Source organism: Neolamprologus multifasciatus, chromosome 16 (assembly GCF_963576455.1).
Source record: "Neolamprologus multifasciatus chromosome 16, fNeoMul1.2, whole genome shotgun sequence".
In the NCBI taxonomy this organism is placed as follows: Eukaryota; Metazoa; Chordata; class Actinopteri; order Cichliformes; family Cichlidae; genus Neolamprologus; species Neolamprologus multifasciatus.
In genome coordinates this window covers 30,754,789-30,779,184 of record NC_140454.1, presented here as the reverse complement: position 1 = coordinate 30,779,184, position 24,396 = coordinate 30,754,789, and the positions used below count along the sequence as shown (strand labels likewise).

Sequence of the window (24,396 nt, the reverse complement as noted above, 5' to 3'; positions counted from 1 at the left end):
CAAAACATCCTTCCATCTTAGCCAAATAAACAGGGGGTTTAAATAAATTGCTGTAAACGTGTTAGATCTAAATTCTAGACGCAATTCAATTCAGCTTTATTTACATAGTGCCAAATTACAACAGCAGTCACCTCAAGGTGCTTTATATTGTAAGGTAGAGACCCCACTATAATATAGATGAAACCCCGACAATCAAACAACCCCCTTTGAGCAATTACTTGTCAAAAGTGGGAAGGAAAAAAAAAAAAACATTTAACAGGAAGAAACCTCCAGCAGAACCAGGCTCAGGGAGAGGCAGCCATGTGCTGTGACTGGTTGGGGGGTGATTGGAGGGAGAAAGGACAAAAAGACATGCTGTGGAAGAGACCCAGAGATTAATAATGACTAATGATGTAAAGTGATGTATAAAGATGGGAGTGAAGAAGAAACACCAGCAGCACAGACCTATTGCAGTGTAACTAAGGGAGGATTTAGTGTCACTTGATCCAACACTAACTATCCAAAAGAAAAGTTTTAAGCCTCATTTTGTAAACAGAACCTTTTGAAGAGGCGTTCTGCAGTAACAGCGAAATGTGGGGTCGTCACAGTATGTTTCAGCAGCCACACACAGCCACATGTAGGATATATCAGCCTCCATCGCTCTCTCATCCCTCTCCACCACACTCCATCTCTCCCCAGTGTGTTTGCAACCAAGGTCGTATTGGTCCTGCTCTGTTTTCCAGGGCTGTGTGGGCTTCATTCATCATCCCAACGATGGGCGCGTTGGGTGTGTGTCTTTGCGCGTGCGTGCTTGCGTGTTTGTCTTATTGTTTGTGCAAGCCTGTGCCTGTCTCTTGTTCCCTCTGTACGCTCGCTCAAATCAACGACCCCCACCTCTGTTCTCTCTTAATCTCCTTCTTATTTCACTAATGCATCGACATGAAGAAAGATGCAACTGCACCACACTGTCGCACATGTGGTGGACAATATGCTCGTTCAGGAATAATGGCCTGTATTTGTATAGCGCTTTTCTAGTCTCTAAGGACCCCAAAGCGCTTTACACAACCTGTCATCCACCCATTCACACACACATTCACACACTGGTGATGGCAAGCTGCATTGTAGCCACAGCCACCCTGGGGCGCACTGACAGAGGCGAGGCTGCCGGACACTGGCGCCACCGGGCCCTCTGACCAATGCATGGTTATAAGCTGATATTCAACCAAGGGGGAGAGGAAGAGCATGAGAGGGAGGAAGAAAGAAAATAAGAGCAACAAAGAATACAAAAGTAACACTCACACCACTCCAGTCAATAGTTAGTAGAGGCGCTTTTGGCAGCCGTTACAGCCCTGGGCCAATATCAATAGGTCTCTATCTGCTTGGCACATCTGGACGATGCAATTTGTCCTCTATTTTCGCTTGCCAGAGGACTTGAGCTCTATCAGGGGAGCGTGAAATCTGGATCGGTCTGAGACAGAGATGGTTGTTTTTAAGTCATCACATCCAGATCCAGCGTTACCGCCATAATCTGGGCTGCTGAGTTTTTTTTAAAACCATATAACCCTCTTTCACAGAGTCTCTGCTAAGTCTTCTGGCAAATGCTAGCCTCGTTTTTGATAGGCATAAAGCAATGGCAGGCAAAATCACTCCAGCATTAGCAGGTCCTATCTCAGCTATGAAAGCCTGTAGCTCATTCTGAGCCGATCATTCGTGGACATTTTTGGAGGACGGGCTACTTATCCTCTACTTATATTTGTGCTTTACTATTCAGTGCCTTTGCGTGTTGTTCTGTAGCTCCACTTCAGCCTTTCCTTTGAATGTGTTTAAATTGAGTTCACATGCTAGTTCTCTGATAGGTACTTTAAACACAATTGTGTCACAAGGTGTGTTTAGACTGAATGCAAAGTGAATTTTAGATGTGTCGTCACTGCAAATGAAGCCAACAGAAAGACACACAGCACAAATAGACACATGCAAATTTTCAGCGGCGGATGTGAATTGAAAATGTTTTAACTGAAATGCGTAAAGAACATGTTGTCCTGATCTTTATGACTCCAGTTCATGAACATTTGTAGGTAATAAAAATCAAAAGGAAATGAGCGCGTACTGGTGGGTTATCATTATTATAGATTCGAAAGCGTGTGTGCAGTCGCAGAAACGCACAGTTGCTACATATGTTGGTAGTTAACAGCTACATCTGTGCAGCTGATCTATTTGCTGTTGGCGGTGAATAAACTGTGTTCACATTTGCACCAAAATGTCACCATTAGATTGGACCGCAATGTTCCTTTTGTAATAATATGCTCGTAAAGTCACAATCTGCGTGAGAAATGATTGTGTTTAACTGCTAGACGTCAGTTGCAATTCACCCAGAATTACAAATATGCTTCAGGGACTGCACACTGGATGTCCCTGCTTTTATTTCACAAGTTACAGGAGCCGAACAAATCGACCAGCGCCTGCTTTCAGCACACTGACTCAGGCTGCAGTTAAATGAGCTCCAGGCTTGTCGCTGGTGTCCTCCCTTGCAGCAAACCGTTTTTTCTACGGCAGCCTGAGAATGCATAGCTAGCGCCACCAGTGGAGCGATGAATTCTGCTGTTTTTTTATGTGAATTTCCGTGGATGCATGCATGGCTAATCTCCATACACAGTACTAAGGGGATTAAGAATGCTCTCTAACCCCCGGATGAAGGTCCACAGCACCTTTGTGACTGATCCACCATTTTTTACTCCTCTGTCATTTTATCTCTTATCCTGCTTATCTCCCCTTTAACGCACATTTTTCACTGTGACCTCTTCTTTTCTGCCTAGTAACTTAATCCTAAACGTCCCTTCTCTCTTCTTTCTGTGCCTTCTTCTCTCCTTTTGCTGTAGTCTTGCACAAAATCTACATTTCATGTGTTTATTCAGCCTGAAAGCATTAAAACAAAGGGAACAAAGGGAAGGCAGGTTTTGTTAGAGATGAAGGTGAGGCTATAAGATCTTACTCATAGAGGAGGCCGGTCGGCCGCTCTGGTCCAGGCGTGGATCGATATTAGGTGATGTAGGAGCCGGTGGGGGGTGATCGCGGGGGCAGCAGAGGGGCTAATCATTTCAGTCATTACACAGCCATGTCTCCTGATTCCTGGGATTAGAAACACAGAAACACGGGAGATGTTGTGTTAGTGCTACACGAGACTCTATCGGGGATTTGGAATGTGGAAAATACTGCCTGTCCCAAGTTGCTTTTGGTAATTGTGTCTGCAATACTGAGAATGGGGATCTGAAGTGTGTGAAGTGTTGGCTGCAGTTCTATGGAGAAAAGGACAGAAAGAAGCAGGCATGGAGATAATCCTGGCATCCGTGCCATGTATGCGCGAATACACATGTAAGAAATACAAGCGGGCGATACAGATACATGCATGGGCTCGCTCTCTCTGTCTCCCTCTCCTTCTCCCGTGTGCAATTGTGGGAGAGTAGAGTCGTGGGAGAGCTTACATGCTCGCCTGCCCACAAGCCTTTATTTGAAGCTGATCATTTGACAGAGTACAGAGAGGCTGGAGAGGCTGGCTAGTTCTGATGCCTGCAAGAACTGAAAATTGCTGCAACCTGTGTGTGTGTGAGTGTGTGTGAAAGAGAGAGAGAGAATTTCACACACCAAAACATACATGACAGGTGGAAATAAGGGAAATTACATTCACATCAGTGGTCAAAGAGTCACAACTGGCTAATTCAATCAGCTGGAGTCTCTGTGCTGACAATACGCTAAACTCTGATGTGAGACAAAACCCGAGTCCATATAATTGAACTGCTATGCGCTGTTGAACACTTGAGAACAACACTGACAGAAGTCCTTGGAAGTATATGAATTCACAGACATGGATTTTTTTTCCCCTGTTAATGGGCTTTAAATGGCACGTTAGCAGATTTTATTTCTTTTTTTGTTTACTTGCGATAAAAGCAAGTATTCGACCTCTGATTGATGTTGTGCATTGCATACATCTCATCTTTTCTTTACGTAGATTTATAAGAACACCTCTGACTTACAAACTGAAGAATTTGAACAAGATGGCAATTACCAGAGCAAAGAGGTTATAAAGAAAATATACTATTGAGTTGCATTGTGCAAAGTGAAACTCCTGGAGTGTTGGAGCTTGACTTACCAGAGGGAAGAAGAAATGTGTTAGAAGATAAAAACTTTAATCAATATATTATTTAGCAGCTAAAAACAAGATAAATGTTTACCTTTGAGGGTATAAATTGTAAGTGGTGCATTGACTGGAATTTATATGACACATTTTACTCTTACAGGGCTCTCAACACACTTTTAATTGAATGCAATTTGTAGGCAGGCATCATGTTTTGTCCATTCTGGTTACACTGTATATCTAAGAACAAGATAAATACACTGGAATAAATCAGTAAAACAGCTAAACATTATCACTTTAAAGAGGCAATTTATTTATAGGTCCATATTTTTATTCATGGTTTCTACTAGAGTGCCTTTGGTACATGCATTTATACTTCAAATAATCCTTATTCATCCTGTGTTGAGCCTTGGTGTAGCCCTTAGTTTGTTCAGCCTGAAACAAGCTGTTGTAGCACTCTTTGAGCCAACTTCTGTGCTCACCAACAGAGCTGTGCGTCTGATGTTGTGACTGTACTAAGGATAACCACTCTCACATACATCAAGCTATCATACAGATGCAAGAATACTTTATAAAACATTTCTAAAACTGTGCTTTTAAAGGAGGTTCAGCCACCTTCTGTTCAAATGTTCTGTTTGCAGTGCAGAGCCAATCAGAAGACAAGCCAGAGAGGCTAGGAAGCTAAAACATCTTGTTTCAGACTGTAGACAACCTGTGAGTGTTACACAAAGACCCAGAATACGATAAAGGATGAATATTTTCAAATATGAGCAGATATAGATGAAAAAAAGTGCTTGAGTAATGCTATATAAAGAACCTTTGAGTTCTCAAGTAAAGCAGAAAAGCACTATAAAAGAGCCAGTCCATTTAACCGCACTAAGGTTTGTTTATTAGTTCAAAGTCATCTACTGATTTTTTTTAACTGCAGAATTAGGTGAACAAAACTTTTACAAACAAAATTTCTATGTTTAAAGCATTTATAAAGTAAGCGTGCTATTTGTTGATTAGGCATTTCAAAGTTAACCTAAAGTGGAACTTGAAAGAGGTTTTAAAAAGACAAAGCAAGCAAAAGATTTCTCTGTGCATTCACGTTAAACTCGATGGCTAAACATCAACGCCGTTTCACATTTTGTATTCTTGCCAGCCCTGTGACCTGAAGGTAAAGCGGTGAATTCAAAATGTACATCTTTTCACATGCCTGCAGATGTTCAGCATTCAGAGGACATGCTGCCTCATTGCCATGGCTGCCGTCTAACACCTGCAGCAGCATCAGACGCAGCTTCAAAAGAAAATGGGGGGGGAAAAAACACCGAAAGCAAAGGCAGAGCGTTTGAAAGGAGCTTAACATCCTCAGCAAAAGACGTTTTCACTCTTGTAGGCTGCATTGTGGGATTGGACACAAGCAAAAGGCACGGACAAAGCTGTTGGGATAATCTGACCAATAGCAACAAAATTCAAGCTGAGAGTTATGGATAAGGAACTTCACATGCTAACAGTCAAACAAAGCAGACCTAACTGACTTTGACCTTAAAAGAAGAGTCAAATTCAACTTAAGCCTGAGAGTGGAAAATCAGGTTAAAACCTTTCTACCGGAGTTCTTTCCAATTCAATCCAGCGTGTCGCGAGGGATCACAAGAAATAACAAAAGTTTCTGAAGAGAAAATGAAAGACGTGACACAAGGGAGCAATGCGTGGTGGCAGCAGCGTGGGTGTCTGTGCAAGCGTGTGTGTGTGTTGGGGAGATTAAAGATATGACATGGGGAAATGATGCCAAGTTCCACCTCTTCGTCTTCTTTTCCAAAGTTGTCCCCACGGGCCCTGGTAAGTTTAAAAATAGAGCTTGTCTAATGGAGAAGAGGGCCGAAGGGAAAGGAGAAAAAGCACGAAAGAGCGTGCAGAGTCCTCTGTGGTAGGAGAATGCAATTTGAGATTGGCCAGATTACTTCCCCCCCCCCCCTTTCTTCTCCCCTTCGGCCACTCATGAGGCGTGATATGCACCGGTGGGGTCCCTAAGCCACTATAAGCCTGACGCCAGTACCTACACCGCCGCCAAAGAGTCGTCGCACTCTCAGAGCGAGAAAATCAGCGAGATGAAATAAAAGAGGGACTCTGAAGAGATCAGCGGGGATTTGAGAGAGATAGATGAGAGTCAGGCGAGGGACTCGAAAGGGGTGGAGGAAGGGGATAAGAGTGAATGGATGAAGGAGATAGCTTCGCTGGGATTATGACGGAATATGGCAGAATGTAGATGCACTTGTCTGCTTCTCATGGTCACATTGTGAGAGGTTGGAAAGAGCCTGCTGACTTTTAGACAACAAGTAAGAGAAGAAATGGCAGCAACGAATCAGTCATCGCATGTTTTCCTCTGTTTCTCTCTGTTTCTTGCAGGAGGAGAGGGCTCAGCGGAGACTGGGCTGAAGGAGACGTCCACCTGTGACATTTGCCAGTTTGGGGCAGAGTGCGATGTGGACGCAGAAGATGTATGGTTAGTGTTCCCAACCGAAACGCTTTCATCTACCATTTTTAAAGCCAGTGAGCTCATGTCGGTCCACAGTCCACAAGAATCAGTACTGCTTCTACGGTAGTGGTCACAAGTTAATCAAACTTGCACTCAGTGATCACCTAATGGCTCTTCACCTAAGCTGCGGTCATGGTCAAGGTCACAGTTTGTGCAGTACAGCCAACCACAAGAAAACCTCACTCGTTACAGGTTCACTGGCAAAGGATAGTGAGTCAGATGAGGTACATCGCTGATGTTGTCAAAGCCTTGTCACACAAATCATGTTATTTTCATCATAAATATACCCCTTATGTTTGTTATTTGAGACATTTTAGCAAGTCTGAACAAAAAGAACTCAAATAAGAGCCCTCCTTTATCCTGCAGACGCTCAGTTCTGAACACCCACTGAGGTTTAGTGCATGGCTGACCATTTCATTTAACCTCAATTACTAGAGCAGGGCAGGGAGAGAAAGGAGATTTTCGCTTATTCTGGAAATCCAATTACTATCCTTACAGGACTTGGCAATGTCAGGCCAAAAATGACTTTGACTTACACAAGAAAAACTAGTTCAGTGATGAAATAACGTTTGTCATAGATTTAACCATTTACTGCAGATGAGATGGATGCAGGTAATGTGTTTTTTGGCTCGCCCACACGCATTAGCAAGTAGGCAGCACTAAAAACATCCTCAGGGGTACATAAAAACACACGTGTTCAGAAGCCAATTAGAAGAAGGCTCAACTGTTCCAGCGAAAGCATCAGTGCTTTGTGCAGCATGAATGAGGCTTAAATGAACCGGCGTTACAGATTTGGTGTGGAACACCGTCAGCTGGAATCAGCAAAAAGGAAGGTAGCGCTTCTAAGAAATCCCAGATGTACCACTAGAAATTAGAAGTGCCCTGAGAGTATGACTCTATCAAACTGCTTGGTGTAATGGAAAGATAATGTACCCGGGTGTGCAATAACCGTAATGCCAAGGAACGGCTTCATGATGCATTCTGAGCCCTGTTGCAAATACTGAACAGCTGGAGTCCACGCCTCCTGATGCCTCCCACTTCCACAAATGCACCTTAATATTCTGCTAAAGCACATAAATTGATTTATTGGCAATTTCTTAATATCCAAAGGGAGAATCCATAAGGTCACAACAGCAGAGTGCTGTCAGTGGTTTTGTGCACAGAAAACCAAAAACATTAAAGCAAGAGGAGCCTTGAGCATATTTAGCACAAGCTGAAATAAAGACAATTATACTCTACATAATGCAGGGAGGGAGGAGACAACGGGCGAGAGAGGCAGCGAAAGTCAATAATGCATCTCGTTAAAAAAGCAGTTGACATAAACAGACGTATGAATATTTCAGTGTCCTTTCTTGTAAAAACAGGAACAGCAAGTACCCTTTAATCTTTCAAAAGCCCCAAAGGTGTTTTGATAAGAATGTTTCTGGCGAATAATCAGAAAGGTAATTGCAAACCAACAGCAGGTAATTTTCATCAAACAGCACCCAACAACTGGCATAATATAAGATCATTTTGATTAAAATGACAGGTTATTCCAATCAGGAGACAGCTGAGTTTAATCAAACAAACCATCAGCTGATGAAACAATGAGTGGAGGGAGAAGAAAGTATGGTGAAATACCAGGTGAGGATAAAGTGATGTGATGTGAAATATTTTTCCTATTTTCGCACAAGAAATGCAGATATGAGTAATTAAGGAATAATGTTCCTCTGCAAATTGTTTGCTGCCATGTAAAGCACTGCAACGCTCAGATATATGGGACCTGACGTGGGCTGATAATGAGAATGAAGTGGCGTCTCGTCGTCACTTAATTATTCAGTTTCGTGTTTATTTCTTGTTAATTAGCTAATTAGCGTTAATTAGCTAATTAGCGAGGTTAAGCGGTGTTGGTTGGTAAGAAGATTTTGCCATATTTGGACAGGCCTATGTTAACTGTTTCCTCCTGCTTTCAGTTTTAATCAACTGACAAACTCCCAGCCTAAAAAACGAAGCCCAGGAGAAGTTTCTAAAACTGCACCTCCTTTGATATCCACCTGAAGCTGGCTTCAAAGCTCAACAATCCTCATAGACTTCCATGTTAAAATAATTTATTTAAGAGATGAACACATTTATGAACTATGGTGCATCACACTCACTGTGTGAAGGCTTAGAGTTATGTATTATTGACGTTGATTGATTGATGTTTGAACGCCTCTAACTGTCTACTACATTTACCATCGCACCATCGCTAAGGCATTCGCTGATGCTTTTCAGTGCAGTTATCTCACAAATCATTCGGCCCTCTATGAGAGAGAGACCAGCCAATAAATACTCCACTGTGCTGGGATTCGTTTCAGTTAGTAAAATTCTAATATTACTTTATTTATGCATTAGCACTAGTTTGTGGCTCCACAGTGTAGTGGTTAACACATTTTGCCTTAAATGTGAGTGATCCTCAGTTCAAGACCAGGATGTGACACAAACCCTGTCCCAGTCCTGGAAAACTATTCAAATCCATCAATTGTAGCAACACTTTGGGAAAAGAGAACAAAGAAAGTACCTTTATACATCAGCACTGATCATTCACTACTTGTTTTGTAGAAAAAATTAAGCTCATTGGCAAAATGAAAAAAATACTTTCAGCCACTTTCATGCAAGTTGAATATAACAAAGACATTTTTGTGTTATATGCATATTCCATATCGTTATAGCATATCGGCATATTTTCCCAAACTAATGAAAACAAATGCCTAGTGCCGCTTCATGTTGTGATGTTTCCCTCCTTTTCCTCGATGCATTACAGTCTATGCTTGAACATCAGTACTTTTCGGAAAGCACCGAGGAAGTGCACTACACGAGTACAATCTCATGGCGCACTAACAAATGGTGATTGCAGTTACAACCATTTTCTATGCAATATAACAGTGTTTTCTGTTACAAATGATCACTAGTCCAGAAACAAAGAATATTATGGTGGCTATGTCCATTTGATGTATTTTTAGGTTAAGTTTTCTTACATATTGCTTCATAATTATCAGCCATAAGAGCAGTATCAATCTTGCCACCTAACTGTAATTTGAACTTAATCAGTGGATATTACTATATTGCAGTTTTATATATTATTATATTGCTCCTTTAACTGTCCTGTGGTAAGATAAAGTAATTACAAAGTTGCATTTTTGCTATAAGTTAGCTCGCCAACATCGCTGCAAGACTTCCAGTCAATCACATCCCAACATTGGTGATTAGTTTGGTGCCAGAAACCAAATTTGTCATTTGTTGTTATGCAACGAAGCACTCTGTGTACCGTCATTGGTTTGCACAATGGTAAACCTGATGAGAAAGTGAAAAATTATTTCAATGTGTTATTGTGAATATTGGTCCTGCTACACTATGACACGCTGCAGTGGTTAGAACAAGCAATTGTCCCAATCAATCCGGATGCACAAGGTCTCAACTTGGCAGTATTCCAAACAGCCCATCAGTGCTTGTTTTGTACCAATTTTCCTGTCACAGATTTTTTTGGCTTCGGTACAGGTACACAACTTCCACGTTTGTAATTTCTCGTAAAAAGCGGTGATTGGCTCAGTTGCTTTTCTAACTGCGGTTGCAGCCATTACTGAGTCACAAAACTAAATTTATGTGAAACCCTGATGGAAAAGGGTCTGAAATGTGTGCAGCAATTTAGAGGTCCAGATAAAGGCTATGGTTAAAACTATTCTGGAAGCTGTTTCAAAATAAATCGCTGATGGTGATGACGTGATTTTTTTTTTTTTTTTTTTGCTTTGTTATAAAAGAATTTATCAGTTTGCTATTTGTATCTTTAATGTTTGTTGTTTTAAAACCTGATTATTATTTTTATACATTCTGACAGTATAATAGAATGCATGCCAGCATGTTATAAGCTGTTCAGCTTTTGCTTGGTCAGGATAACATAAAAACTATTTCAGCATTTTTTTCCCTCTTCAACAAAGTTCAGATAATTCCAGTTGTCATCATTTATGATTCATCATCAAATACTCGGTTAAAAATGCCCTTGACCAAGGCTTTTGCTTGCAACTCTCTATTGTTGCCGCATAGGGGCTGCCCACTGGTCTTAGTTTTTGCGATGGGTTAAAGAGAGAGAACATTTTTTTCCTGCAGGAATCAATAAAGTCTACCTCGACTCACCATAAATCAGTCTTCATAAATCAATCTTCTTCTCTTCATTGATTCAGATAGGAAAAATGTGCTTACTCTTTCTGTGTAGTTTGCAAGAACCTCTTTTGGGTAAACTTTACTACACTTGTTCCTGCTGTATCAAAGAGCCTTGGTAGCCTTACTCCACCTCTCTATATTCTGGAGGCAGACAGCAAGCAAAAAAAGACAAATTTGCCCCCGAGGGATCAATACAGTGTCACAAAAAATCCATTTAGATCCATTTGTGGTGTGAAACTGTAATTACCCAGAAAAATCCATGCTTTCAAACCCATCAGTAGCACCCATCGGTGTTGATAGAATTAAGGAAGAGGAGCAGAGAGTGAACCGGTCATGGCAAGGGACACTTGCTGCACGAACACTGGGGTTAGACCTCCTGAGAGGGTTTTTTAAAAGCCAGCACTCATCTCCTCACTGAAACCATTCTGTGGAGAGCAAACTACCCCTCCTGCATGGAAACCAGAGCTTTTTTTTATCATTCATTTGCTATTTCTATATGTTCATTTCTCTTTGTTTTAGTAGTACTTTTATCACTCTAGTTGTTTTACATTTCCTTTTAGTACTTTTTAGACCTGTGTAGTGTTTTGTCATGTGACATTCTTTTAGTTTTAATAGTGTGTTTCTGGATATTTTGAGCCCTTTTTGTAGATATTTTGCATCTCTTTGTAGAAATGTGTGTTTTGTTATTTTATATAAAGTTATTCTAATTTAGTAACTTCACAATAGACTCTTTGGTCTCTGCTTTGCATCCCTTTGTTTAGTTTTTAGACTATTTTTGATAACATTTGTATGTAATGCATAATGTACATTTTTGAACTTTTCATAGGCTTTGTCACTTCTCATCTCTTTGTTCAGTTTCTAAATCCATCTGTTGTGGTTTCACTTGCAGCAATGGTGACCTTGAAAGTTGCTGTAGTATGTCTTTGATGCTGGTTGGCACCTCTTTATAGACGTTTTGAGTCCTTTTCTGGTTTTTCATTTGTTTTACACCCAGTTATTGTAATATAGTAACTTTTAATAGACTCTGTTTTTCTGTTTACAATTTGTAAAATCACATGCCAGCAATTCATTTTCTCAAAGGCTCACATGAGAAACTGCTGCTTGTAAGAGTAGCTGTTACAATCAGGCAGTGAAAATGTGAAATAGGCACTGTTAAAATGCCAATGTGTTATTGCAGTTTAATCAACATTGACAAAAACTGTTGTGAACAAAATGTGCATGTTTTTGCAAATAAAAAAAAGGACTTTAAACTTTATACAAAGTGCTATTGCTATTTTACTTGTAGTTGAATTATATAATCTGCAGTTTTTCAGTCCGTAATTGTTTTTTTATTTTTTCTTCAGTGAGCGAAATCAATGTCTGAGGTAAAAACATGAAGGGCGGTCACATCAACAGCAAATGCAGCATCTGCCTTCTATTCTGCATCTGAGAGCTCTGGAATGTCCTTGCCCTTCTTCTCAAAAAACTCGTATTTCAGCTCTCAGGTTCCACACTCTGTTAGCACTTTGGCCAGGCTGAGCCACCTGACAGCTTTCTCATGCATCTCCTTTAAAAATGCAACAGTTTTTCACAGCCCCAGCTTATCGAAGCATTCATTTCCCCCCATGAACGAATCACTCCTGACGCGGTCCCTTTCACTGAGTGCATTGCTGCCATCCCCTTTGTAATCTCAAACTCTTTAACTGGACTGTGTTGCAAACATTGCAGCTGTCATCGAGGACCAAGAAGAACATTTTAAATTGTCCGCTGTCTGTCAACTGAAGTTCCAGATTTCCCGCAACATCTTGTTGCGGCATAAGAGAGTCCACCAAACAATCGGCTATCAAAGAGTTAATCAGTACAATGCCTAGATGTGGTTTATAGGGGTTTTTCTAACTTTTCATAGACTCTATTTGTCCCTTTGTCATTGTTCTGCATCTTTTTGTGGAGGTGTGAAGTTTTACCTCCACCTGTAGTCATCTTTTAACTTTCTGTGTTTTGATGTAGATTTACATCTCTTTGGAGACCTTTTTGAGGTTATTTGACATCCCTTTGTGAGCACTGGATAACTACTTTACTTTTAGTTAGTTTGTAACTCTTTGTGGTCTCTTTGCATGTACGAATAGACGTTATATTTTACATTACATGTTAACATTGACTTTTGGCCCAGAGATGACTGTACAGACCGAGCAGTGTTATTATTTATCAGTCTGTAGTTTTGCTTTGTTTTTCCCATTCGGCCATGTTCTCCTCCTCATGGGAATATCAGCTGTGTTATCCAGCTCTGCTCTGTCGAGTGACGTCTGCGAGTACATCTCATGAAGATAACACATCGACCTAGATGATGAATGTGTTTATGTCTGTAAATAGCTTTTTCTGCTTTGTGATGATCTTCTGTCTTCAATTTGTTTTTTGATCTAGCACCTGTATAAGTTGTTTGTCTGCGCCCAGTATACCTGTTCAGCAATCCATCAATGATTACTGGACTCATAGCATTTTGTGTCACAGAGCATTGCAATTTATTTTTGCTGTTTGTGCCTGTTGGGTTTTATTGTATATTTTCTCTTCTTTACGTTGCATTGTACCGTTACTGTTTTGCTCTCTCTGTCTCCACATCGCTCTCTCTCTGGCTCTGTTTGTCTATTTGCTTCTCTCGCACAGTTTTTCAAAGGATTACAGTGAAATTTGAGGCTAAGGATTATGAAAATCAATGCTGTGTTCAGTTGCAGTGAGGTTAGCTGCTAAGGATTTGTACACAACATGAGGCAGTCAGTGGATATGTTGTCCTCAGCTGCTGTAAGTGTTGAAATGTGTGTAAAGTGGCCTTTTCAGTTGGGAGCCCGCAGACAGTCTGGAGGTGGGGAGGCTTTGATGGGAGGGAAATCGCCAGAAACTAATCAATACTACACATCCTGCTAGGAAAGTACTCTCTCACACACGTTGTGCACAGACTTGGATATAGTTCGCACATTTGCACACACCCACTACCTTTCATTTAACACTTCTTTACCCCTCTGTACCTCTCAGCAGCATGTGTGAAGGAATGGTTTGGTGTGTGTGAAAAGGAGAATGGGGAAAACAAGGACTACGGCGAAACCATAGCTGTCTTCTTTATGCATATGAGTTTTTGTGCATGGCTGTCTGCGGGTAGCACTAGGATGTGTTGACGCACTGCAGTCTGGTGGTATAGTGCCTATTGTGGAGAAAGTGAGAGGCCTCATTAAAAATGTATGGAGCACAGATATCAACCACCGACCAACTGCGGCCTCTCGGGATGGACAACAGTCTGAAAGTGTTCTACGATGGGAGATGAGTGGTGTGCATGTGCACATGTATACGACCGTGTTGTTAAGCCTATATTATGTTTTTTGGTGATGGATGTCTGGAAACTTGCTCTCAATTCAGAAGCTGGGAAGACTGTGCTTTGATTCTTTGAGTCTTGCTGCTTCCTTTCATGCTGAAACTGTTCCCATTTAGATACTTTTTATGATAACGAGGGCACTATAATTGTAAGCCTAATCTTGTCTTTAGGGCAGCTTTTGCAAAAATTAAAGCCTGTGCTGTATAATCTTTAAAGGTTAACACAAATGACAAAAAAAAAAAAAATTCACTTGCCTCCAGTGGTATCTAGCTATGCAGATAATTTGAGCTTGATTGCTGAGAGTCCTATTTGTAAAATCTGCATCCACCTTAATGCAATGGGATGTGTAATAATCACTGTTTTGATTAGATTGTATATAGAAGACGAACACAAACACTGTGACTACACCCAATTGGCTTGGAAAATCAACACCTTATTTTGTATTGCATTACAAATGTTCCAAAAGGAATCGAACACCAGAAACATGATTAACATGTCCAATCTAATTCAATTCATTTTTATTTATGTAATGCCATACTGCAAATTTTGCAAGTAAATGCACAGCTAGAGTTTTCACAAATTCGGTATAAGCTTTAAATAAAGGTATGTTTTTTTTGTTTTTTTCTAAACAAAAACAAAAAAACTTGAACTTATAGGAAAGAAACAAAGTTTCAATCCTATCACAGTTGGTAACAATACAATCAATAAAGTAGAGGTCTCAAAAACTTGGCATTGACATGAGGGTCTAAGGCAGGGGTGTCCAACTCCAGGCTCAAGGGCCAGTGTCCTGCAGGTTTTAGAAGTGTCCTTGATCCAACACAGTTGATTTAAATGGCTAAATTACCTCCTTAACATGTCTTGAGGTTCTCCAGAGGCCTGGTGATGAACTAATCATTTGATTCAGGATGATATCTAAAACCTGCAGGACACCCGCCCTTGAGCCTGAAATTGGACACCCCTGGTCTAAGGGAATTTACTATAACTTTATATATTGCCTCTGGGCCTGAAAAGTGAAACCTATACGGAAGCACCTTAAACCTGCATTCTTTCTTATGTTTTCTTTATCACATGGCAACTCTCCTGTTTGCAAAAAGAAGTGCAGTTGTGTAGAACTTTATAGAAAAACACTGATTCATTCCCTCACTAAGCACGTTTCCAAGGAGTCTGTGCTTGCAGTTTCAGATCTCACTAAATACAGCATAACACTCATTTTGTAAATGATGGTCTCCATTCGTGTAGAATATGATTTAGGGCAGGCCAGCAAAGTTTGAATGTGTAGTGTCTCTCTCATTATTAAGATCCAGCACAAACTCGTGACACCTGCTTTTAAAAATCTAAGATCACAATGGCCAGAATGTTAAGTTGCCAATCGAGGAAATGCAGTTTTTGCTGTTTCTGTGTCTGCTTTATTTTTCACTCCCAGGGGTTGCTTCTTGATCTTGTCCAGATCCATAGTCCATTATGTGAAAAGTGAAAACTAAACTCAAACTAGGTCAGTATTTCATCAGTTATTTATCAAACATGTATGCTGCTAACGGCATCCTAGCTTGTTTAGCTTGCCATACGATGTAGTTCTTTCGTATTTGACGTCAGTCAGGAAGAGTTTTAAAATAGCATTAGCTGCGTTCGGTTCACACGCATTTCTTAAATGACATGTAGTCGAGTTCTGCTGGTACATTTTTAAAGCTACTCTTCATGTTGCAGGAGGAGAAGTCAGTGTCAGGATTTCAGGCAGTTTAGTGTATGGTACAATGTGACATTTCTTTGTAGTTTTTCTATCTGAAAATGGAGCTAACTAGCAAGAGAAGGTTGCTTGGTGCACACACGCCAACAGCAAAAACAGAGTGAACAGAGAGGGCTTTTTTCATTTTTTTTTTTTTTTTTCACAGCTATATCAAATTGTGTGTCATGTCTGTGGTTGTGCATAGATTCAGAATGTTATTTTTGTACCCCTAATTGGAGACAAAAACTGGCCTTTTTTCTTGTCATTGGTAAGAAATGGTATTTGGAATCACAGCGTTACAGTCTCATTGAGCAGCCCTCAGTAGTGGTGGGTCATTCATAGTTGTGGCAGCTCACCTTCAGTGTCATGTGGGATTTTGGATGTCGGCAGCCTCAACACAAGCGCGTCCTCTCTGATGCATAACGAAGCCTTTCTTCACATCATTCTTAGTTTGCTGATCCATCATTACAACAGTAGCTGAGCGCTGCCACACTCGGCTGCACGGCGTTTCAATCAACATCAATGTCAGCAGTACGAATCATCACGGCTGATTGTCAAGGTGTGTGTGTGAGTGCATGTGTGCGCGCGTGTGTGGGCATCTGTTTATGTGTTGGCGGGCGCCCATGTGGGCGTGTATGTAAATGCTGCTGTAAGACAGCTGAATGCCTGTGCTTTACTGAGAGCTTGGCACCAGGGGAAAATGAAAAGGCCGGGAGAATAATGACAGATTTATAATTACAGAATCTTGCGTTCAGCGCTACTCAGCAACTGTCTGGGGAAGGCAATCTGGCTGTAATTTTTGCTGATCAGGCCTGTCACAGACTTAAGGGTCACACTACACTAATGCCGAAATACACACACACACACAAACACACAAATATGCACATGCACGCAGGTGTGCGCGGCGCTTCGCTCTCGCTGTCATTTATGCAGATGTCAGGCCGGGAGAAGAACGCAAACAGACACACAAACGCAAAACGTCTCGCACTGAAATTTAATCGAAAATTGTGGCACGCCAGCAAATTGCCTGGTTAATTTGCGAGAGCTAAAAGCATCAAGTAAGCTCCAGATTCCTGGAGAAATTGATGGGGTTTTTTTCAGTCTGCCACAAAAACACAGCAGAAACGCCAGCTCGGTGGAAGAAAGCAACAAATTCATTATGTAGAGAAAACAAACTCGACTAATTTTAAAGGTGAAAGATCGGGCATTTAAACTACTTTGCTTCGTTTAAAAAAAATGTAGGTCACACCTTGTGACGCCTGCCTGGAGTCTCGAGCCCATCATTATGATTTTGTGAATTTCTAAGCGGGTTTAAGTTTAGTTGAAGGATGTCATATTACCTTGTTATAAAGCCAGATACAAGAAACAAGCTTTTCTGCATAGTACAATGGATTTTCAACAATGGCATTGGCATATAAGTTGTTATTATTTTACATTTAAGCTATTCTATCTTATCTCCAATAAATTCCACACCCGACAGCTTGAATTGTGTGTGAGTGTGTGCTGTTTTCTCCACAACATTAAAATGCACTGCTTTGTTATCTACAGTTCTTTCATTATTAATTGCTTCCTGCCTTTGTAAGAGAACATCATTTGTCAGTCAAGCCCTAGGTGTAGCTGCTCTTTTTTTTCTTTTGCAGAAGTTAAATACATTTGCTATTGTGTCAAATTGAATGAGCCGAAACCCCAGTTTGAACAGGATTACTATGCATGGTCCAGCATTCTGTCTGAGTGCATATGTAGGGTTTTTCCTGTCTTACCTTTAATCCCCGGATGAATTTGTCTCCGGCAGCCAAACACACAAAGCAGCGTTTCCAGAATAAGAATTCTCTCACTTTTATTAATATTTCTGTTTTCATTATTTTCGATTTTTGACTTTGATAATCAGAAGGTTTGCTGTAACATGGATATTTGTTTTGTTCGTTAGGTGTGTCTGCAACATCGACTGTTCCCACATCAGCTTCAACCCAGTGTGCGCCTCAGATGGTCGTTCCTATGACAACCCCTGCCAGGTGAAGGAGGCATCCTGTCAGAAGCAGGAGCGCATCGAGGTCAAGTACCTGGGCCACTGCCACGGTCAGACTCTCAAACGCACACTAGCACACTGACTCTGAACAGCACAACAACACTTTCACAAACGCAGCGGAAGCCGTCAGTCTACCTCCATGAACAGGTGTCTGCGTCACGTCGGAGTGAAAACACGGAGGCAAATGAGGCATCGTGCAGAGCTAAATGCAGGCGGCGTGATTTTGCATCTCCCTCCAGCTGCAGTTCCAGCCACATTTTATAATTACAGAAAGTTTCACTCAATCAAATTTTGGAATGGTGTGGAAAGATAATCCTCAGAGCCGCTGCTGCTACATATACAGATAATTTTACACAATGTTAATCCCTCCTTTTTTTTTAATGTAGTATCTTTGATTTTGGCGCACTATTTCCGGGGATAAAGTTGTTTTTTTATTAATCTCAGTGCTTTAATCCCTAAACTGAGTTATAATTCTAATACATGTAGAAGACAGAGACACACAAATGTGTTTTTATTTCATTTAATGTCATTTAAGGTTTGTGTGGTTTAAAACCTAAAATCAGTATTATACTACTGAGTATTCTTGACTATAATGGAACTAAATGGTATTCATGTGGAGCTCCAACTAGCAATATATAACTTTAGTTATAGATATGAAAGATTTGAAGCGCCAGATTTCCATGGACCTTTTTTGTCCAAGCTGAATCTGCTCAGCAAGTCATGCCCTTAAAAACACTGTTCCTTTCAGTTTAAAGTTTGTTAGAAAAATCTTTTCAGACTATCACAAAGGTTTGAATTCAACCAGATTTTAACAATTAGCAATTTTGTTGCTATTCTGCTAATTCTGTTGAATAGTTGAAGGTTAAATTTTGTTCAAAATATCAAGTTTAGTAGACTTTAGACAACTGTTGTGATTTGAGGCTATATAAATAAAATTGAATTGAATTTAACTTTTAAATCACAATCAAAATGGCAAATACACATCTTAATACAAAATTTGATTTAACTTTTATTTGGTTGCTTCAAGCAACCCCAGTTACTCAAACCAGTCATTACAACCAAATCCAGAAGATCTCCCCATATTGGACAATAGAAGATAAGGAAAACGTTACCTGGTCCGTTGAGTCTCGACTTCTGCTGTGACTTTTGGATGGCAGGATCAGAACTTGGTGTAAACAACATGAAACGATGGATCCATCCAGCCTTGTATCAGTGATTCAGATTGGTGTTGGTGGTGTAATGGTGTGGGGGATATTTTCTTAGCACTTTATGTCCCTTAGCACCAAGTGACCATCGTTTAAATGTCCATCCATATATGATCACAGTGTTTCATCTATTGCTTCCAGCAGGGTAACACACCATCTCCCAAAGCTTCTTCAGTCTGTGAAGTGAAGAATTAAGGCAAATGTGGGTTCTACCCAGTACTAGCAAGGTGTACCTAATAATGTGTCCAGTGAGTGTATATCCATGGCCTGTAGACGGTCAAAGCTTAGTGTCCTCAGAGGCGAAGGCAGCACAGTGGTGCAGTGCTTAGCACTAACCTCTTAGCCAGAAAGTCTTGTTTTCTGGTCTGCTGGTCATCTGAACACTTTGCAGAGGTGTTGAGGAGAATCAGTGTCAGCCTCACTTTCCAGTTTATTGCGGCTCTCTTCTCATTATGTAACAGACTTGACTGCAGCCTGAGCTTGTCTGCACACTTTGTGGCTGGTCACCACCACCAACACTCACTTTACCATAGTCGCAGCTAATTCCCTCGCACTCTGTGAGAGACTCACTTCCCACAGCGAACCCACTAAGTCAGACCGAGTCACTCACCAGACGCAGTTAGGCTCTGTTAAGATGTTGAGTGAAGCACTGGAGATGGACGGCGCGCTGACGACCTTATTCTTACTTTAATTATGGATTTGTTGTCTGTTGTTTTTATCGCTGCCTTCTGTGGGCTGTATGTACACGTAAGACTGCTTTGCACTGAGAGCATTATGTTTTCCAAAAGTCGACGGAGATGTAAGAACTTTCATTTTGGAATTATTTTAGGCATTTTTCCAGTCTATACAAGAATGCAAGTAGGCAACCTTGTAGCTCAGCTCAGTGCAGAAACATCAGTTTATTGTCACAAAAGCTTCCTTTTGCAGATTGATACACCTGACACATGTCGTTTGGTAGCGGAAAAAAGTTCATACATAAAGTAAATCCTGTTGTGAGTGCTTTTTTTTTTTTAACCAGGTGATGATTTCTAGAAATAGATGCTGAGTTTTTAAATAAAGCTTTTTCAGAGGGTCATTTAGTTCCATTATGTGAAAGAAGAGACAGAAATCTCCCAAACTAGGTGATTTACACCTAAACATTCTAAAAGAAACACTACAGGCTTTGATTCTGGAGTCAAATGCACTTTTTAAGATCTGTAGTTATTTTTTTTAGTGAAAGAGACGATTTGAGAGGTTCTAAGTACACACAGGACAAATAGGTCTTTTGAGAAGTAATGGGAAGTAAAGCAATCATGGCTAACGAGCTCTGGAACACAAACAGAAATCTGTATTCCCTCATGTTATATCCTGTGGGTCAGACCACCCCGTTGGATTCTGTTTCAATCAAGGAAAAAGACGAATAGGATGAAATGGAGGCACTGAGACGACCTCATGTTAGCAAGGACTCACAGTGACACCCCGGCACTTAGATGGCTGATTATGCTCCACTTTCATGCTATTAGGAAACGGCTTCTGCTACAGTGGCGCAACAAAAAGCGCAGATAACCTTGTGAAGATATTGTTGAACCTCAGCTCCGCAGACAAATTTAACCAGATACTCGTTGAATCCACTGGAGCTGCAGTCTGTTGAGCTTGTAGCGTCTCGCCGCTGGCTACGTTTTAAAATTCATTTGTTTTCTTCATTTGATTTTTCTTAAGTGGATGTCACGCATACGGGACTTGAGCTTCTGAACTCACTGAAATCTTTCTGAGTCTCTTTTCTTTTACTGTGCCTCGGGTGTTCTTGTGAATAAAGAAATAAATAAAAGAGGAAAAATAAGAAGTAAATTCAAAGTCACAGATCCAGACACAAGTCTTGCGTCATGAATCTGAAGAACGCTTTCACAGCTTCTGTTTGAGGGAACGATCGTGCTGACCTCTGGAAAAAAAAAAAAGAAAAAATCAATCGCAGTAAAATGATAATGATTTGAAGGTGATTTTGTCTAGCCATTGTGAAAAGTAGAACTCGATGCAGCGTCAATGGGGTGAGCAAAAATGCATTATTCCGTCTGATCTTTTCCACCCGACTCTGCTCCATTCTGGCCTTTGTTCGGTGTAATACATTAGGGGCGGCGGTTTCTGACTTGAAGAGAATGGCTCACATTTATACCCATTAAGCACACAGGCGCACACGGCACATGAACCTTTTGTTGAGATGATAATTCACATTCAGTCCTCTTTACCTGCAGTAGCATCACTGTGCATGAGTAACCTGCGATGGAGCTGTAGGAGAGGTTGCGGTGACCTGAGCTCAGCTTTAATGTGTCTTTGGCCTTTCCAGATGACATAATTGGGAACAAAGGCGGAGATGGACACTTCGCACGGACCGACCCCACGGGTGAGTGCTTCCGTGATGGTGGCAGATAAGCACATAACATGTGCTGTCATTCAAAGATGAATTAGAATTGCTCCCAGACTTTCCTCTGTTCATCATCCTTTCATGTTTCCCACTTGTTATGATTCATCTCTTCCTGAGGGGCAGTGGCAGATTTTAAGGGTCTCGTGTGTTTGTAGGGGAGAAAGAGGAGACCAGGAACGGACTGGCCCGCGGTTTGTCCATCCCCTGTCCAGATCGCTATAAAAACTACTGCGTCCATGGAGAGTGTCAGTTCCCCAGCGTCCTGGCTCAACCTTCTTGCAGGTACACATGCACACACACACACACACACACACACACAGTTGAAGAGAGGTTCATAGGAAGAGGGAAAACAGAATAACGACAACGATATTGCAAAGTGATAATACATGTTTTCGCACATGAACAGCGGACAACGTCAGGAGAATTAAATCAGGAGCTTTTTCGTGCGCTTCCTTTCTCGCATGCAACACCTGCAGGAGATAGTCTGTTTCACAGATGCGTTCTCACTTCTGAGAATTTGATTAATGCTGCAGTCACACCAGTGAAAATAGGCATGACCAAAATCATTGGGTCTGCGTGCAGTGAACTCGGAATCTCTTTGCTTTTGAATTAGCTGCTTCGAAGACCACTCGCAGTCAGCTGCCGTCTTCAAAGCGACTTTGGTGCAGCAACATGACGCTTAAAAGTGGCGGTAAGATGGAGTCCGTCTGCTTTTAGTTTGCACTGAATAGGGTCAAGTTGGCAATTAAAGGCAATCTGTGGGTGATAAAACGGCAATTAAGTGTGATTAAAAAAATAAAAATCGCAAATCTGTTGCCATCTGTTGCAAATCTGTTGCACAGAAATTCACATTAACCGCTTACATTCAGAAGCCAGCCAGAATCCCAAAGATCTGAAGACGTAATAAATTCAGAAATTCTCCACACATGGTCATGTAGTTGCTGCAGGATGGTCATTTAACTGTAAAATAACTTGGTGGGCCTCTGGGTGATCAGTTAACTGCTGCAACTACTTGCAATCGGTCCCTGAATGCAAAAGAAACCCCATAACTTTGTTCAAGTCACAGGTAAGATGTGCAGGATCAGTATACAAGCCAGGCACTCGCCTACCTGCTCTGTTGTTGTATGAGCACAACAGGTCACACAGACAATGCACAGAGCAGGTAAAAGGCTATTTAATTTTTGATGTCAAATGATGATATCTGCACTTGTTTGGTTTCATTTTTGGGCGTTCTTTAGGTTAGTGTCGGTGCCTAACGTAGCTGACTACTGTCTCATTATCTCCGTGAGGGTTTGGCTCCTGGCATCTTGTGTCTTCCCATGACCACGAGATGCCTCCCACATACACTCACTCTCTATCGCTGGTTACCAATGATAACAGGCTTCTGAGCTAGCCAGTGTCTAGTGGAGGACGCCTGTTGGTGGTGTGTTGTGAGACTGACAACAAACGTGGTTTGCGTCTTAAGCAAAGGTACACATGTGACATTTCAAGTTGCAAGTTTGACATTCTGACTTAAAATCTAGCCAGCCCACCGTTGTTTCCTAAATATGATGTACTTTTAGCAGAGTATTCTGGATTGCAGATGGTATTAACTATTATTTATAATGAGAGAAATGGATTTTAAAAATCTTCCTATTACGATCAGAGCGTTGGCCATTTTCTACTTATCAGTCGAGCATACCGTACTCATTAGGTTTCCACTCAAACAAACAAACCCTACACGAAGCGAGACGACTCAGGCCCGTTCTGTTGCTTTTATCACAAATTTGTTGTTCCTCTCTCTCTGTGTGATCTGCAGACACTAACAGGAAGTGTGGAATGTAAGACGGCTAATCAGCTGTAAAATTTAGAAATTGCTTGGCAAGTGCCGGAGCAAATTTATTTTTTAATCAGCCTTGTTTATTTTAAATGAATAAAAGCCAGTGCGCTGAGAGCGAGAAGTGTTTAAGATCCCTCCTGCTGTAATGGTAGGACGGGCTGTTGACCAGTCAAATATGCTGCACTGCTTCAAATTAATCCCATGTTGGGTTTGTTGTTGCTTAATGAGGATGCTGGTGTTTCCATCCCCATGCTTTATGATCTAGGGTCTTATTTTGCAGTGTGCGGTGGGCTTTAGGTCTTGGACCCACAGACTTTGTGCCATCTGCAATCACGCCTTTGACTGTGGTTCACATCCATACAGCACACAGTAAGAGGCTGAAGGGGGATATATACATATCAGAGAGGGTTGTGATTATAGTTTTTAAAAAAAGTGTCAGCTTCTGTCTTCTGCTGTAGCTGTGCTATTCACAGACAGGCAGGGATTTTTCTCAGCTTAGAATGAGCCTTTGGGGAGGTGCACTCCTGAGGATGAGCGAGCCACTTATAATAAAGGCAGTGAGTCTGGTTTACCTCACTGGACAGAAATCAGTGCATTTCCTGCTATTTTTGGTCGTTTGATAAACAAAAACGTATCGAGATTTCACAGTATTGAAAATAATACCCTAGGGCGCTCTAAATATCCTGGTTATTAAGCTTGAGTAAATGGAGCCCAATTAATAAAACGCTTTAGAAAAATAATTTAATTAGAATGCCAGTGATTTTCCTTTGGCTCACAGCGAAAGTGGTTCGAGGGGATAGCCTGCATGTACGAAAAACCCTGAATAGCTTAACAACTCCAAAGACACTTCTCTGGGAAGTCATATTGTTGTCTGCACAGTGCATAGAGGCACAGGCTAAGCCCGCACGGCCACAGAAGTGCAGATGGCGTGTGTTTTATTGGTTTTACTGAATCTGTATAATGATGGCAGGAACTTACAGTAAAAAATTAATTGTAAAAAACAGAGCAATTTGCAGTATACGACCGCATCACTTGTTACATGATGCGATTTGAGTTTTAATTCGACTGCAGCTCACATCATAA

The 24,396-nt window shown here is 41.1% G+C and overlaps 1 protein-coding gene across 1 annotated transcript in view; it reads left to right on the top strand.

Annotated features, from left to right (window-relative positions):
- LOC146501072 (tomoregulin-2-like) overlaps nucleotides 1–24,396 on the top strand; it is a 143,557-nt gene that overhangs the window by 106,624 nt on the left and 12,537 nt on the right. Inside the window, exons 5-8 of the mRNA XM_085134664.1 lie at nucleotides 6,497–6,593; nucleotides 17,793–17,941; nucleotides 21,417–21,473; nucleotides 21,650–21,776. Coding sequence (XP_084990790.1) covers nucleotides 6,497–6,593; nucleotides 17,793–17,941; nucleotides 21,417–21,473; nucleotides 21,650–21,776 — 430 coding nt within the window. The remainder of the gene's footprint in view (nucleotides 1–6,496; nucleotides 6,594–17,792; nucleotides 17,942–21,416; nucleotides 21,474–21,649; nucleotides 21,777–24,396) is intronic.